The 13,477-nt window shown below is 44.9% G+C and overlaps 1 protein-coding gene across 1 annotated transcript; it reads left to right on the top strand.

The window, feature by feature from the left end:
- Positions 1-8,485: 8,485 nt before the first annotated feature.
- SPRY2 (sprouty RTK signaling antagonist 2) lies at positions 8,486-13,051 on the top strand. Its single transcript, XM_036893749.2, has 2 exons — positions 8,486-9,079; positions 11,902-13,051. The coding sequence occupies exon 2, from the start codon at positions 11,953-11,955 to the stop codon at positions 12,898-12,900; it is 948 nt and encodes a 315-aa protein (XP_036749644.1). The 5' UTR covers positions 8,486-9,079; positions 11,902-11,952; the 3' UTR covers positions 12,901-13,051.
- The last annotated feature ends 426 nt before the right edge of the window (positions 13,052-13,477 follow it).

Here is a 13,477-nt window from a genome sequence, read left to right as displayed (position 1 = left end):
ACTTTGGTCCTTAATATTAAATTATAAAGTTGCTAAAGAGTCCATATTTTAATAATCTGGATGCCAGGAAGCTGTTCTAAGCAACTAAACCCAGCTAGAAATCGTAAATGAAAAGACTGATCAACATGAGTTTACAAACAAATTGAAAATGCCTTATATGGCCAAAAGCAAAACTAAACTAAAATATCTAAAAGTAAGTTTGAAAGACAAATGAAAAATAGGAGCAATATTTGCTTTTTAAAAGATAGACCAAAATAAACAATAGGCAAGCACTCCAGTTAAAACATGGACAAAGGGTAGGAAATTGGATTCTCAGGAAAAAAATACAAATGTCAAGTAAAAAAAAAGCATTTAACACCAGAAGTAAATAAAGAAATACAAAAGGAAATAATGAGATATGATGATTCACTTATCAGATGAGCACAGACTAAAAATTCTGACAAAACTCACCATTGATGAGGGTTTTAGAGAAACCATCCTTCTCATAAACAGGGATTAGAAACGTGAACTGGAGTAAGCTTTTAAGAAACTTATTAGCAATATGGTCAGCAATTTTAATATGCATAAATTTGACTCAAATTCTTTCTCCATAAATGTATTCTAAGAAAGTAAGACAAATGTGTAAACATATATGAACAAAATTGCTTATCACATCATCATTGATTCGAGCAAAACAACCTGTTCCCAAACCCTCAAAAATGGGGAATCTTTTGACTAGCATTAAAGGATTTTTTTCAATAAATTTTCACCAAGGATTAGCCATGAATGGGATTTTTACTTCCTTATAGTTTTCTGGATTGTGTGTTTTTCTTTTCTTACAGGGAGCATGTAATTCAAAAAACAATTAAATTAACCTACTTGTCATTTGGGTGTCACTGACAGAGGAAAAAAGAAAGTCAGTTATCTCTACATAATTCTGGAACATAAAGCACTCAGTATAAACTGATGGGAAGTGGTCATCAAAATATACCAGAGATTGTTGGAAAAAACCCTACTCAATTACTGGAAGTATGCTAAATCCTTCCCATTCCCAGTTGATTTGATTTATATAATACCTGCTGAGACACAATGCTAAGACCGCCACATGGAAGTCGCCTTTTGTGCTTTAGGCACCATGGGCCCATTATATATTTGGTATTATCTTAGATTTCAGGGGTATCATCCACTAGTAACTTAAGAAGCAGTCAAAAGGTAGGGCATAAAAAACAACTTATTTTATCAATTACATGAAGTTCTTGGGAAAACCATGCCAAGTACGTGAAGAAAATTGTTGCCATAATCTCTGGCTCTGCCTGAGGTTGAAATGCCCCATAATGTCTTGAATATACTCACAGGATTCTTCTGTGAAATTCAAATACTTCCATTTCTGTCTAGATCTGTCCTAGCCAATTCCCTTACAGAGTTGCAGGACTACAAACATGAGGGGCTTTCTCACCCACACTCTCTGTATGTATTCAGAAAATTTTAGCTTCTTAATAAACCACTTAAAATTTGTACCATCAAAATAAGAGAATGACAGACCTATAAACTGGGACCCAAAGAGAGATAAAAAACAACAACAACAAAAAACCAGGCCCATTGCCCTGTTTGGAGGATATTTCCTCCATGAGCCTTCTTAACTCTGCCGGACCAACAAACCCTCAACCGTTAGTGGCACTCAATTGAAAGCAGGCTTCATGGATTCCCTCAAATGATTTTCAAGTATTTTCATGGCTGTTTGCTTCATCTCCCCAATTTGAATTGTCAGCTCTTTGCAGTCCAAAAGTAGCTCGTTCTCATCTTAAACCCACTGAGCCAGCAGCTCCCAGGAGAAGGCCATGAAGACAGGAATTCTGCACCCAGAAAGTCACGCCATGTTGATGTTAAATAATAGAGAGTACTTGATATGTGTTTTCCCCAGAAAGCTGGGTGAGACTCTGCACATAAACATAAGGATTGAGTTTGATTCTGAGTCACATGCAAATTTACCATTACATGATCATAAAAACCTAAAGAATTTAGAACAATGAAATACTATAGTATTCTAGTGTACGCCAAATGCCTCTGTATACATCATGTAATGTCAGTGAATACACATCTTCCTCCCAGCAAGGGACAGAGCTTCAACACCATTTCAGACACAAATGTTTCATCCCAAAAATATACAGTTAAATTAGGTGTTGGATAAAAACCCAAATGTTCAAGCCACTCTCCAATAAGAAGGAATTCACATTTCTCAAGCATCCAGATTTGTTGAATAAGTAATTCAACAAGTCAACATTTCCAGTCAGAAACAACCACATCAGGTAAACAGGTCCCTTCTTCCCTAAAGTGCTTTTGCCACTTTGAGAAGGTCATACATGGAAACAAAAATCAATGTAAGGTTAAAGTTTCTATAGAAATACTGACTATTAATAGCTGAATATAGCTAAGAAGTCATTGAAACTTGTTCTAAATCTGGATTTTTATTCCCACATTAGTGCAAATAAGATAGGTAAAATAAATCAAATTGTGCTTACTAACAAGTTTGAAGACTTTTTGAAAATATGGAGGCAGAATAGCTAATTTTGTCATATAAATTACCAAACCTAATTTGATTGAAATTATCACTGCCACTTACTGAGAGCTTCCCTTACGCTAGCTAGGCTTTGTAGATACTTCATTATTTTCCAATCATCACAGCAGCCTTTCTACAGATGATGAACTACAGTCAATTACTTCATTCATTCACTCATTCATTTATCCCATTTAAAAACAATGTTTGAATTCCTAGTACATGCCAGGCCCTTTAGTGCTGGCGATAAAATGGCAGGCAAAATCTGAGTTGGATTCCAGACCTCATGGAGCTTAGAATACAGTGAAGGAGACTGTTATTAACCAATCAATCACTTAATTCCATGTATGTGTGTAGCAGAGAAGGTCAGGAGAGGAAAGAGGGAGATTTGACCTAGTCAGAAGGGTCAGAAAAAGCTTTCCTGAGAAAAGGACAACAGATACTTGAAAGATAAATAGGGGTGAATATGGCAAAAGACCAGTGAAGTGAATGGGGGAATAGCATATACAAAGGTCTTACTGCAGGAGAGAGGGGCTTTTGAGCAACTAAAAGGTAATAGTCAAAGCTGCAGGGCAGAAACAGAGGGTACTACACAAATGGGGCTGGACTATAGGACCTAGAAGTTGGGTTAAAGACTTGGATCTTTATTCTAGGAATAATGAGAATTCAGAGGGAATATAAGCATCAAGTGCTGGTGGTAAGATTTGCCCAAGTGGCTTAGACTGAATCCATATCCAGATCTCTTGAATTCCCAAAGCCTCCAGAACCTATTAGGATATTTAAGAATTCAACCATCAATATAATTTTCTTTTAGGAATTACAGTTTTAAAAAAAAAGAACAATATTGTTGAAGATCTAATTTTGCAAGTGCATTAATTTTAACATTTTTTAGGGTATAATGCATGTCTCTGTACTGTCAAACCAGGTTGGGGAGAATATTTCTCAGAATGGGAAGGAGGTTTTCACATAGACATTAAAGGCAAAATCATTCACTGTTTAGTAGCATTCTTGCAGCTATGCTTAAAATGCATATTGAAAGTTAGGAAAGTGCTAGCTTTTAAATTTGAAATTACAGACTAATATTTAATTTAAATTAGCAATACAGTTATACTTTTGCCAAATGCAGTTTTTCGTAACAGTTCACTTTTACCCATATTCTCCAGCCAGCCATCATCAGCCTGTTTGTTAATTGCCTTAAATCATTTAAAAATAGGTGTTCCCTACATGCTTCCTTTTTTTTTACATAAGATTTCCATAAAGATTTATTTTTTAAATTTACAATATTTACTATTTCAGTGATGAAGCATCACAGCCTTGTAACAAACTTGTTTCAATCACATCCTAACAATTATGCAAAACACATGGTAATTTCTGGGTTAGCAGAATGATGCTTAAATTCTGTTAATAATAAAATTCAAAAACTCCCAATTTGCTGTTACAAAAGTAAGATGAGAAATATTTAATTACATTCATTAATTGCATTCATTCATTGAAAAGTACTTTTTGAGTCTCTAATGTTTATGGCAATCGAATGAGTGTTTTCTTTTTTAAAGAATGAGATGTTGAAAATCTTTTGCAGTTCCAGGCCCCTAACAAAGAAGTCAAGGCAGCCCAGATATAGAGGCCCCTGATCCTTGGAATAGTCTATCTTTTGAGTAGTCACACCCAACATAGACTATATATAGAAAAGCTGCTGTTTTACATAACCATACAATGTTCTCAAATAATTTGCAATTCACTGTAACCTCAAAACACTTCCTGTCCAATGGTACCAAATTAAATCTGCATGCACTCTTACTCCATTTACCAAATTGAACATTTTTAGATTTGACCTATTAACTGAGATTAATTCAGGGCTGCCTGGCAGCATCAATATTGTAGCATCTGGACCATAAAAATGGCTTTAGTGGAATCTGTTGAACTCCATCTTCTTTGGAGAATGGGTTGAACTTCCTATGCCCCTTTGAACAAGTGTCCACATAATGACAAGTATAAAACCAAAATCTTCAGAGGCTAATCTTCCTACTGCTACTAAGCTTGGCCAATAATATCCAAATACTCATTTCAATTTATTCTTAACTGATTTTCACTTATATAAAGCTTTAGCATCTGGATTAAAAAGATTCTGGAACAAAGGATATCAGATACTAAATACAAACTGAAAAACAAACCTAGGGCTGTTGGGGGCTGGAGCGGGAGAGAAAAGCAACAATGTAGTGTTTGTACTGATTAAGCTTTTCTCTGCATGCCTCAGTTCATCAAGGAAAAAGCTAAAGGATCATGTTGGTCAGCACAGAAATTCTGTTTTGCCTTGTTGTACATACACTATAGTCATAAAATGCATGGACCTAGCAGGAAGATGGTTTAACAAGTAGAAACCACCATGTTGATTCAAGTAGAAAGTAAGATCTCTGAGAAAAGACCAGACCCACAGGATCCTGCATGCAGCATGTTCAAGGTCAACTCAACAGGAACACCGTCTTAACCTTGGGAGAACTCCTGATCTTTCCCCCAGTTTAGGTAGGGATAAAGCACATCACCAAAGAAGGTTAACTGCAGAAACTATTCCCAGGTCTCTAAGATATATAACTAAGAATTCTAATGGTCTATTTTGAATTCCTTTGCATCTTTTAGTGCAGCCACTCCCAATCCCCTCCTAGAACCAGCATCAACAGAATTTCCACAACCAAAGCAATTCAAAAAGTGAAATGACTACCTCCTGGCTTCCAAGTCAAAAGGTCCATTATTGCAAAGCCCTTTAATTTAGGAAGGTCCCTCCTGGAAGAGTCCATGCATAAATAAAGCTTACAATTGCAATTGAATGTGAGGAGAAATAATGGCTGAAAGATCTAAATTGTTACTCTTTGAAGCAGTATACATTGTTGAAACAGTGTGTTCTGGGCCAGTTTTAAATACACATAAATAAATTGCCTTGGTTATAAAACTAACAAAATAACCAAATAATCAATAGCGTTTAATTCTTTGTCTCAAGAATGTATCATATTACTGCAAGATTCTCTTTAGTTACCAAAACTGGGCCTGAACCCAGTAAGGGTAAGTGGTTTGGTCAGACTCACAAAGAAACAAATGGGAGTTGTTTAAAGCTGCAATTCTCCCTTTACTACAACAGCGTAAGTCAGAAATCACATGGGTTCATACACAGTTTAATTTTAAAAAGGAATCTGAAGATGATTATAATTATAAAAGGAAGTAAATGCAAAAAATAAAAACAAAAGGAAGTAAATCCAAATAAATGAACACAGAAAGCAAAATGCAGAAAGAGATGATATCCCAAATATACCATGCAGAGCCTTGTTCAGTGGCTGCGACCAAGAAGGTGCAGTCCGAGAACTGGCGGTGCATAATTGCTAAACACACCTTTACATGGATCTGGTATTTTTCAGCAGTGGGCAAAAGGCAACACCTGTTCATGCATCAGGATTGCCTCTCTAGAACTCTCCACAACACGTTTGAAAATAGGCTTCATTGTGAAGTTTTACGTAACATTCTTTCATAGTGTTATAAAATGTTTTCTCAGCCAGCTGGAGGTGGTGGGGAAAGAGGAGGCGGGGGAGAGCTAGATTTATACGGGATTCCTTCTAACTCATGAAAGATACAAGTTTCTAGATTCTTCCCTTTTGGCTCAATAAAACATAAGATGTTCTAACCATCCGGAAGCTCCTAATCTATATTCCATTTTATGCTTTGATCCAGAACGGCGTGTCTTCTCAGAGTTCCTGCATCACTGGAAGAAAAGCATGGACACAAGTTTCTCCTAAGAAGCAGGCATCGGGTGCAGGGGTTTGTGGGGGCGAAGAGAAGGCCTTTCACCCGTTCTTCCTGAGACTTGCTGCCGGGAAACAGGCAGCGTGTTCCCAACCAGCCGTGAACAACATGGCTTTGGCCCCTACCTTTTCCCCTTGGTAAAAGGTAAGAGTTCTTTCGAACCTAGGTACCTCATCTCGCATCCCAAGAGGAATCTGTCCGAGCAGATGGTAGGGAAAGTTACTTGTTATGACATTACGTCATAAGTTCCTTTTTATTCATTTAAACCAACAGGCCTAAAGGGCATTAGGAAATTTGGAAAGAAAGCAACCTCGCCTGCCCTCGTGGAGTACTGGGAAATGAACTGACCAAGCCCCGCGCGAGGAGGCGCCCCCTGGTGGCCGGACGGGCCGTAAGCGCGCGGCGCCTGCGTTCACCCGGAGGCTCCAAGGCGTTAGGCGAGTGGCCCTGGCTGGGGAGGCCCGGTTGTCCCGTAACCGCAACCATGGGGACGCGGCTGAGTAGGCCTCCGTGGCCTCGTCCACATCTACCCGGGGGTAGGGGGACGTGGGCCAGCGCCTGGAAATAACGCATGCCGCTTCCCCTGCCACCTCTGGTTCCAAACCTGAGGCCAGCGGAGAGAGCCCTAGAGAAACATGGAGAAGGCAGGGCGAGAGCGCCGCGCGGAAAGGAAAGCGCCAGGGAAATTCTAGAGCGAGAGCTCGGGAGAGGGCAGCGAGGGCCAGGGTAGCTGCGAACGGATGTGGGCTGAAGCTGCACCCGGGAATCAAGCACCACGTTTTCCTAACGCTATTTCAACACTCTCAACCCCGCACGGAAGCAAGATCGCAGGTGCTATTCGGGAGTTTTGACCGTACTTCCCTGTAAAGTAAAAACATTCTGTAAATCATTAGAATCCAATAGAATCGTTATAATCCAAGGAGGGAGTGGGGATATGTGACTTCCACTGGTGATTCCACGTGCTGCTTAGTAAATGAACGTCAGTTAGAGCAGTGAGTGCGTATGTATGCATTATATATATATATATTTTTTTTTTTTTTTTAAGTGGGAAAATACACACCACCTTCAACATGGAAAACAGGATCATCTTGAGAAATGTTCTAGGTGACAAAGGGAGTCGGAAATAAAGGATAACTCCTTCTGGTTAAGTGGAAGAGGAAATCGGTGAAACAGTGAGCCCCCCCCACCCCCATTTCAGCAGCCCGTGCTATAGACCTGAGCAACCATGTATACACTACTGAATTAGCTAATTTAAAAAAGACTTACATGGTAGAATTTCCTTCAGCTATTGCGTCAAACAGAACAGTAAGGAAGATCCTCAAAAAGCCTCTATCTATACAGCTAACACGCCTTTAAAAAATTAAATCCAATACTAAACCCCCGAACTACAAATCGACACAATCAAAAGGAAATCTCAGCCAGAGCAGAAGGTCCTTGAAACCCGAATCTGCATTCCGTTCCTCTAGTACTGGGATCTGGGGTGGGGGAGACGGTTTGTGCTGGTGCCTGGTGTATAATCGGGTTAATCCAGTAGACAAAGAATAAACCAATAGCCCTCCCACCTCACTTCCCGCTCCCCTTCCCCTCCCCCGTCTTTCCCCGTCGCCCCCTCGAGCGGTAACAGAAAAGGGGAGAGGTGGGCTTGCAGGGGATTTCGAATCAAGTCCTAAAACCTGCAACTTATTTTTAATGCTAACGCTGCGTGGCCAGGATTCGTTTTTAATGTTCATTCTCTTTTCCTAGTGGCGAGGAGAAAGTTCTTAAAGTGAGCCCGAGATCTTGGCTCGTCCTCATGGCCTCTGGGGAAACCTTAAGGTCAGAGTTTCCTTGAAACTAGATAAACTGACCCCGCCGTGCCCATCCGGCCCCGCGGACGCCCCGCGTGACGGCGCCCGGGCAGCAGGACTAGCCTGGGGATTCGCGGGGCGGCGCGGTTGCCCTTTTGAATGCCTCCTGTGGCTCGGAGCGCTGGCGGGCGCTGAAGTGTGAGTGAATGTAGCCCCGCGGAGCCAATGAGCTGGGACCGGATGCGATATATCCTCTGGGACAACAACTGCTCTGTTCCGCCTCGGATCCACATGACGCCATTTACTGCTGCCGCGGCCGCCGCAGAGCTCCCTGCCTCCTCCGGAAAGGCGAGGGCGCAGGCCAACGGCGAGCCCCCCCAGCCGGGCCCCAGACCCTCCTCCTTCGCCCCCTCCTCCGCCCCCTCCTCCGCAACCACCGCCCCCGCGCCGCCGCGCCTCCCCAAAGCCCAGTCTGCACCGCCGAGAGCCGCGCGCCGCAGCGCGAGCGGAGGAGAGGGGCCGGCGGAGCGCGCAGCGCCCAGGCCCCCGCGCCCGCCCGGCCCGGCCCTGCGCCCTCGCGCTGCCGCGCCGCCTCCGCTCCTGCGTGGCCGCACGGCTTGGCCATCTGGCTTTAGGTTCTCCGTGAGGCCGTTTTCTTTGCTTGTTCGCTCATCCGCCAGGAAAAGAGACTCGCGGTTGGCGCTTCGGCCTCCAGTTCATTGAGAAAAAAGGGGAAATACTCCGCGTGCGCTTCCAGAAGGGGGGTCGCCCCCAGCTCCAACCCCGGAGTGTTCATCGGCTGGGGACTTGGTTCCGGATTTTACTCTCTTTTTTTTCTCTTATCGCTTGCTCGGAAGTTGGGCTGAAGCAGAGTTTGGAAAGGAGGGAAAAGTTTGCATCGGTGGATTTATTTGCACATCGCAGGAAAAAAGAGAATCCAACGGAGAGGGGTTGGTGCAAAGCCGCGATTACGGTGAGGCGCTTTGGGTCTACTGCTCCTGGCGCGGTGGCTGGCGCGCTGTGGGCAACATGGAGTAGGTGCAGCCGGACCGACAGTGGGGTCTGTCTCTCCCCGGGCCTCCCTTTCTCTAACCTCGCAGGTTTCCCGCGGGAATCCCGGGAGCTGCCTGTGTATCTGCCCGGTCCCGGGCTCGGCCCGCCTCGGCGGGGGCTCCGGTGCACGCCCGGCGCGGTGTCCCCGGCCTGAGGTCCCCACGCGCCCGCGCACTGGGGGGTTGGGGTGGCGGACGGCTGGCCGCGAGTCTGCTCCCCGCCCTGCACTGGCTGCGAATTGGGCGCTGAGAGAGGGGGAGGGAGGGAAAACACTTTGTGTTTTCCAGGTCGCCGTTGTAGGCGCTCGCATTTCTAACCTGCTCTCCAGAGAAGGCAACCCCAGGGTGAGGCTGTCCCGAGGCAGGGGCAACGGAGGGACAGAGGGCGCGCGGGCCACTCGCCTCTCAGGGGGCAGCGAGCCCCTGCGGGTGGAAAAAGCAGGGTGCAGGGCGAGGGAGACCCGCCTCTGCCCCGTGTGGACCGAGGCGAGCCGGGTGCGGGTTGCGGGTGCGAGCGGCGCCCTGCCTGGCGCCGGGTCTCTGTGGTTCGGAAGCGCAGCTTTCTCGTCTTTCCGTTCTCCGTGGCCGACCTGGCTCAAGCCTTTTTTTTTTACTTTAGGAAGATAGAGGTGACCTAGCACAGGAAGAAAGTCGTCAAGCGGTCGCGATTGTTTTCCATTACCCGAAAACGGGTGGTAAAAGAAGCTAGTTTCTTATTTCCTTTGCTGGACTGATCTACTTTTTTGTTTCTGCCGTTTTTAATTCGGGATCTTGTGCGTTTTTACAAAACGGTTTCTGTGTCGTTTTGCCCCACCCTTGTGCTGAAGTCCTTTCCCTCTAATCCTTAGTCTGATCACACACTGTTCTTAGAGGTGTTTCAAAGCACTGGGGGGAGGGGGCGCTGAGGGGGCGCGCGCTGTGAGGGGGTGCTGCAAAGGCCAGGAATCGGCAGAAATCACTTTTGTAAACAGCCCCACGCCCCTCCACCCCCAAGATGCTACTTTACACTGCAAGCAAATCTGTGCGGAATTTCCAGCCCAGGGATCTGAATCCTGCACGTACGGCGTGTGCATTGGAGCTCTGGAAAATACACTTTCTCTGAAAAGTAGTTTTTCTTTCACTTAAAGAAATACATGTATATATATTTTAAGTTTCTCTCCACTCAAAAGGAGATACGCTCGTGCAGTTTGCAAACAGTGCCGCTCGGGTCGGTGCACGGTGGAGTCACCCCGCGTGCGTGGGTTGGACCTCCGCGTCCCGGCTGTGTGTCTCGGCCAGGGCTTTCCTCCTCGGGGCGCCGGGGCTGGAAACCGGTGGCCCACGTTCGAGAGCCTTTGCCGGGTCGCCCTGCGGTGGGCTGCGTGGCCTCTGCCTGGGGTTGGAGTGGCTCCCCTTGGGGCTGGGAAGTAGTTTTGGTCGGAGGGTGTTTTAGCTGAGGAGGGAGAAAGGGGGAGTGTGCTGTAGCGTTTCCAGGCACATCCCCTTCTGTGGCGCCCGCGCTCGCCGCCCTTCTCTTGGTCTCGGGATTGTGCGATTGTGCGTAGCGGCCACACTGACCGCTGAGCTGTGTCAGTCCGCCCGGAGAAAAGTCCCCCGGGGCTCCGACTGTGTCCCACCTGCTGGGGACGGTGTTGGGGCGCAGATAGAGCCGATACACGGAGTAAAAGCAAAGAGCGACGTTGTCTTGTCTGCCTTAACGTTGCAAGTGAGATCTGGTTTCCAGCTCTGTCTTGTTACCAATTGAGAGGCGTGTGTCACCTGCCTATGTTTCTCTTCTAAAAAGCGAAGATTAGATAAAAGTCCATTTTTATTAATTGTAGACTTGGCAAGGGAGATGATAGTTTTGAAACTTGCGGAGGGATTGCAGTTTAAGCGATTACTTGTGAGAATGATTGATTTGAGATGTGACACTTGGATTTTTAAAACACTTCCTGTTATCACCAATCGGTTTATGTTCTGAGCCATTAAGTTTTTGGAAACGGGTAAAGCAGTTAAGATTTTGACATAACTTATTTCTAAAGGAGGGAGAACAATCTTTTAGCCATAGCATTTAAGGTGTTCTGGGCTATCAGGCTGTAAAATACTTGATTCTTCTCAGTTGTTGAGAAGTAGAAAACAAGCGCCTGTCTTGTGGTTTGTGTGAGTTTGTTATTAAAGTGTTTCTGGCACCTAGTAACATTTGAATTGTTATAAATTTTTTTAAGTAACTTTGTGCTACTATAAAGACGGTAATGCATGATTGTTTTAAAATATTTATTCTTGGGGGGGAATACTATTTTGCATGTCACATTCATCCTATGGTATTTTAAAAAGTTACAGACTCCTGGATCAAAGGTATGCAATGTAAAAGCAGACTTAAAATATTGAAAAAGTATTCAACTTGTGAAAATATGGGCAGCAATGTTATATTCTACCATGACTTCCTTGCAGTTTTTACAATTAACCTGAACAGTGCAAATTTTACCTTTTTGCATGAGGACTTACTACTTATGTAATTGAAACAGAGATCAGCTTTGTGCCACTCCACATCACATGATTGAAGAATTGTCTGTGCCAGGCGATATTTTTAACTTGTTGGTACCGGCGTTGATCATATGGCCACTCTGATACTCCCCCACAGCCACTCCATTTCAGATCCTGTCTGGTTCTCCAGGGAAGTGGGAAGTGAAGAGTTAACCCAGGTGGGTGGAGAGTGGGAAGTATCCTGGAGTGTAAGCCCTCTCTTTCCTCTTGGTTTCCCCAGGAATTCAGATGTGTTCTATGCCTGCTGGAGTGACCACATTTTCAAGACCCGATGGAGGCCAGAGCTCAGAGTGGCAGTGGGTCACAGCCCTTGCTGCAGGCACCGCGTGACGGTGGCAGACAGCGTGGGGAGTCCGACCCCAGAGATGCCCTCACCCAGCAGGTACACGTATTGTCTCTGGATCAGATCAGAGCTATCCGCAACACCAATGAGTACACAGAGGGGCCTACCGTGGTCCCAAGATCTGGACTCAAGCCGGCTCCTCGCCCCTCCACTCAGCACAAACAGGAGAGACTCCACGGTCTGCCTGAGCACCGCCAGCCTCCCAGGCTCCAGCACTCCCAGGTCCATTCTTCTGCACGAGCCCCTCTGTCCAGGTCCATCAGCACAGTCAGCTCGGGGTCTCGGAGCAGTACGAGGACAAGTACCAGCAGCAGTTCCTCTGAACATAGACTGTTGGGACCGTCCTTCTCCTCGGGACCCGTTGCTGATGGGATCATCCGCGTGCAGCCCAAATCTGAGCTCAAGCCAGGTGAGCTGAAGCCCCTGAGCAAGGACGACTTGGGCCTGCATGCCTACAGGTGCGAGGACTGTGGCAAGTGCAAGTGCAAGGAGTGCACCTACCCTCGGCCCCTGCCCTCCGACTGGATCTGCGACAAGCAGTTCCTTTGCTCGGCTCAGAACGTGATTGACTATGGGACTTGCGTGTGCTGTGTGAAAGGGCTTTTCTATCACTGTTCTAATGATGACGAGGACAACTGTGCTGACAACCCGTGTTCTTGCAGCCAGTCTCACTGTTGCACACGTTGGTCGGCCATGGGCGTCATGTCCCTCTTTTTGCCTTGTTTATGGTGTTACCTTCCAGCCAAGGGTTGCCTTAAATTGTGCCAGGGGTGTTATGACCGAGTTAACAGGCCTGGATGCCGTTGTAAAAACTCAAACACAGTTTGCTGCAAAGTTCCCACTGTCCCACCCAGGAACTTTGACAAACCAACATAGCATCACTAATCAGGAATATTACAGTAATAAGGATTGTTCCCCTTTGTTTTTAACACACATATGCAACCAACTAAACAGCTATAATCTTCGCACTGTTAAAATAGAGGGTTGGGATATTCTTTGCCTTTTGCAGTAAAATGCTTGTTGTCCATGTGCCATTTTAACTGATATGCTTGTTAGAACTCAGTTAATGGAACTCAAAAGTATGGGGACAGGGAACTTGGAGACCCATGTGTTGCATAAACTAAAGCAGCAGACACTCCTAGGCAAAGGTTTTGTTTGTGAATAGTACTTGCAAAATTTGTAAATTAGCAAATGAATTTTTTTCCCATTGTTTTCTCCAGAGATAATGTGCTATATTTTTGTACATACAATAATATTTGCAACTGTGAAAAACAAGTTGTGCCATACTATATGGCACAGTCACAAAATATTATACTAATATGTTGTACATTCGGAAGAATGTGAATCAATCAGTATGTTCTTAGATTGTATTTTGCCTTACAGAAAGCCTTTATTGTAAGACTCTGATTTCCCTTTGGACTTCATGTATATTGTACAGTTACAGTAAAATCCA

Source organism: Manis pentadactyla, chromosome 17 (genome assembly GCF_030020395.1).
Source record: "Manis pentadactyla isolate mManPen7 chromosome 17, mManPen7.hap1, whole genome shotgun sequence".
NCBI lineage: Eukaryota > Metazoa > Chordata > Mammalia > Pholidota > Manidae > Manis > Manis pentadactyla.
Note: the sequence above shows the minus strand (reverse complement) of the source record. Positions and strands in the feature narration are given on the sequence as shown.

Coding starts and splice junctions, on each gene's coding strand:
- SPRY2 (XM_036893749.2), top strand. CDS start 11,953: ATGGAGGCCAGAGCTCAGAGTGGCAGTGGGTCACAGCCCTTGCTGCAG.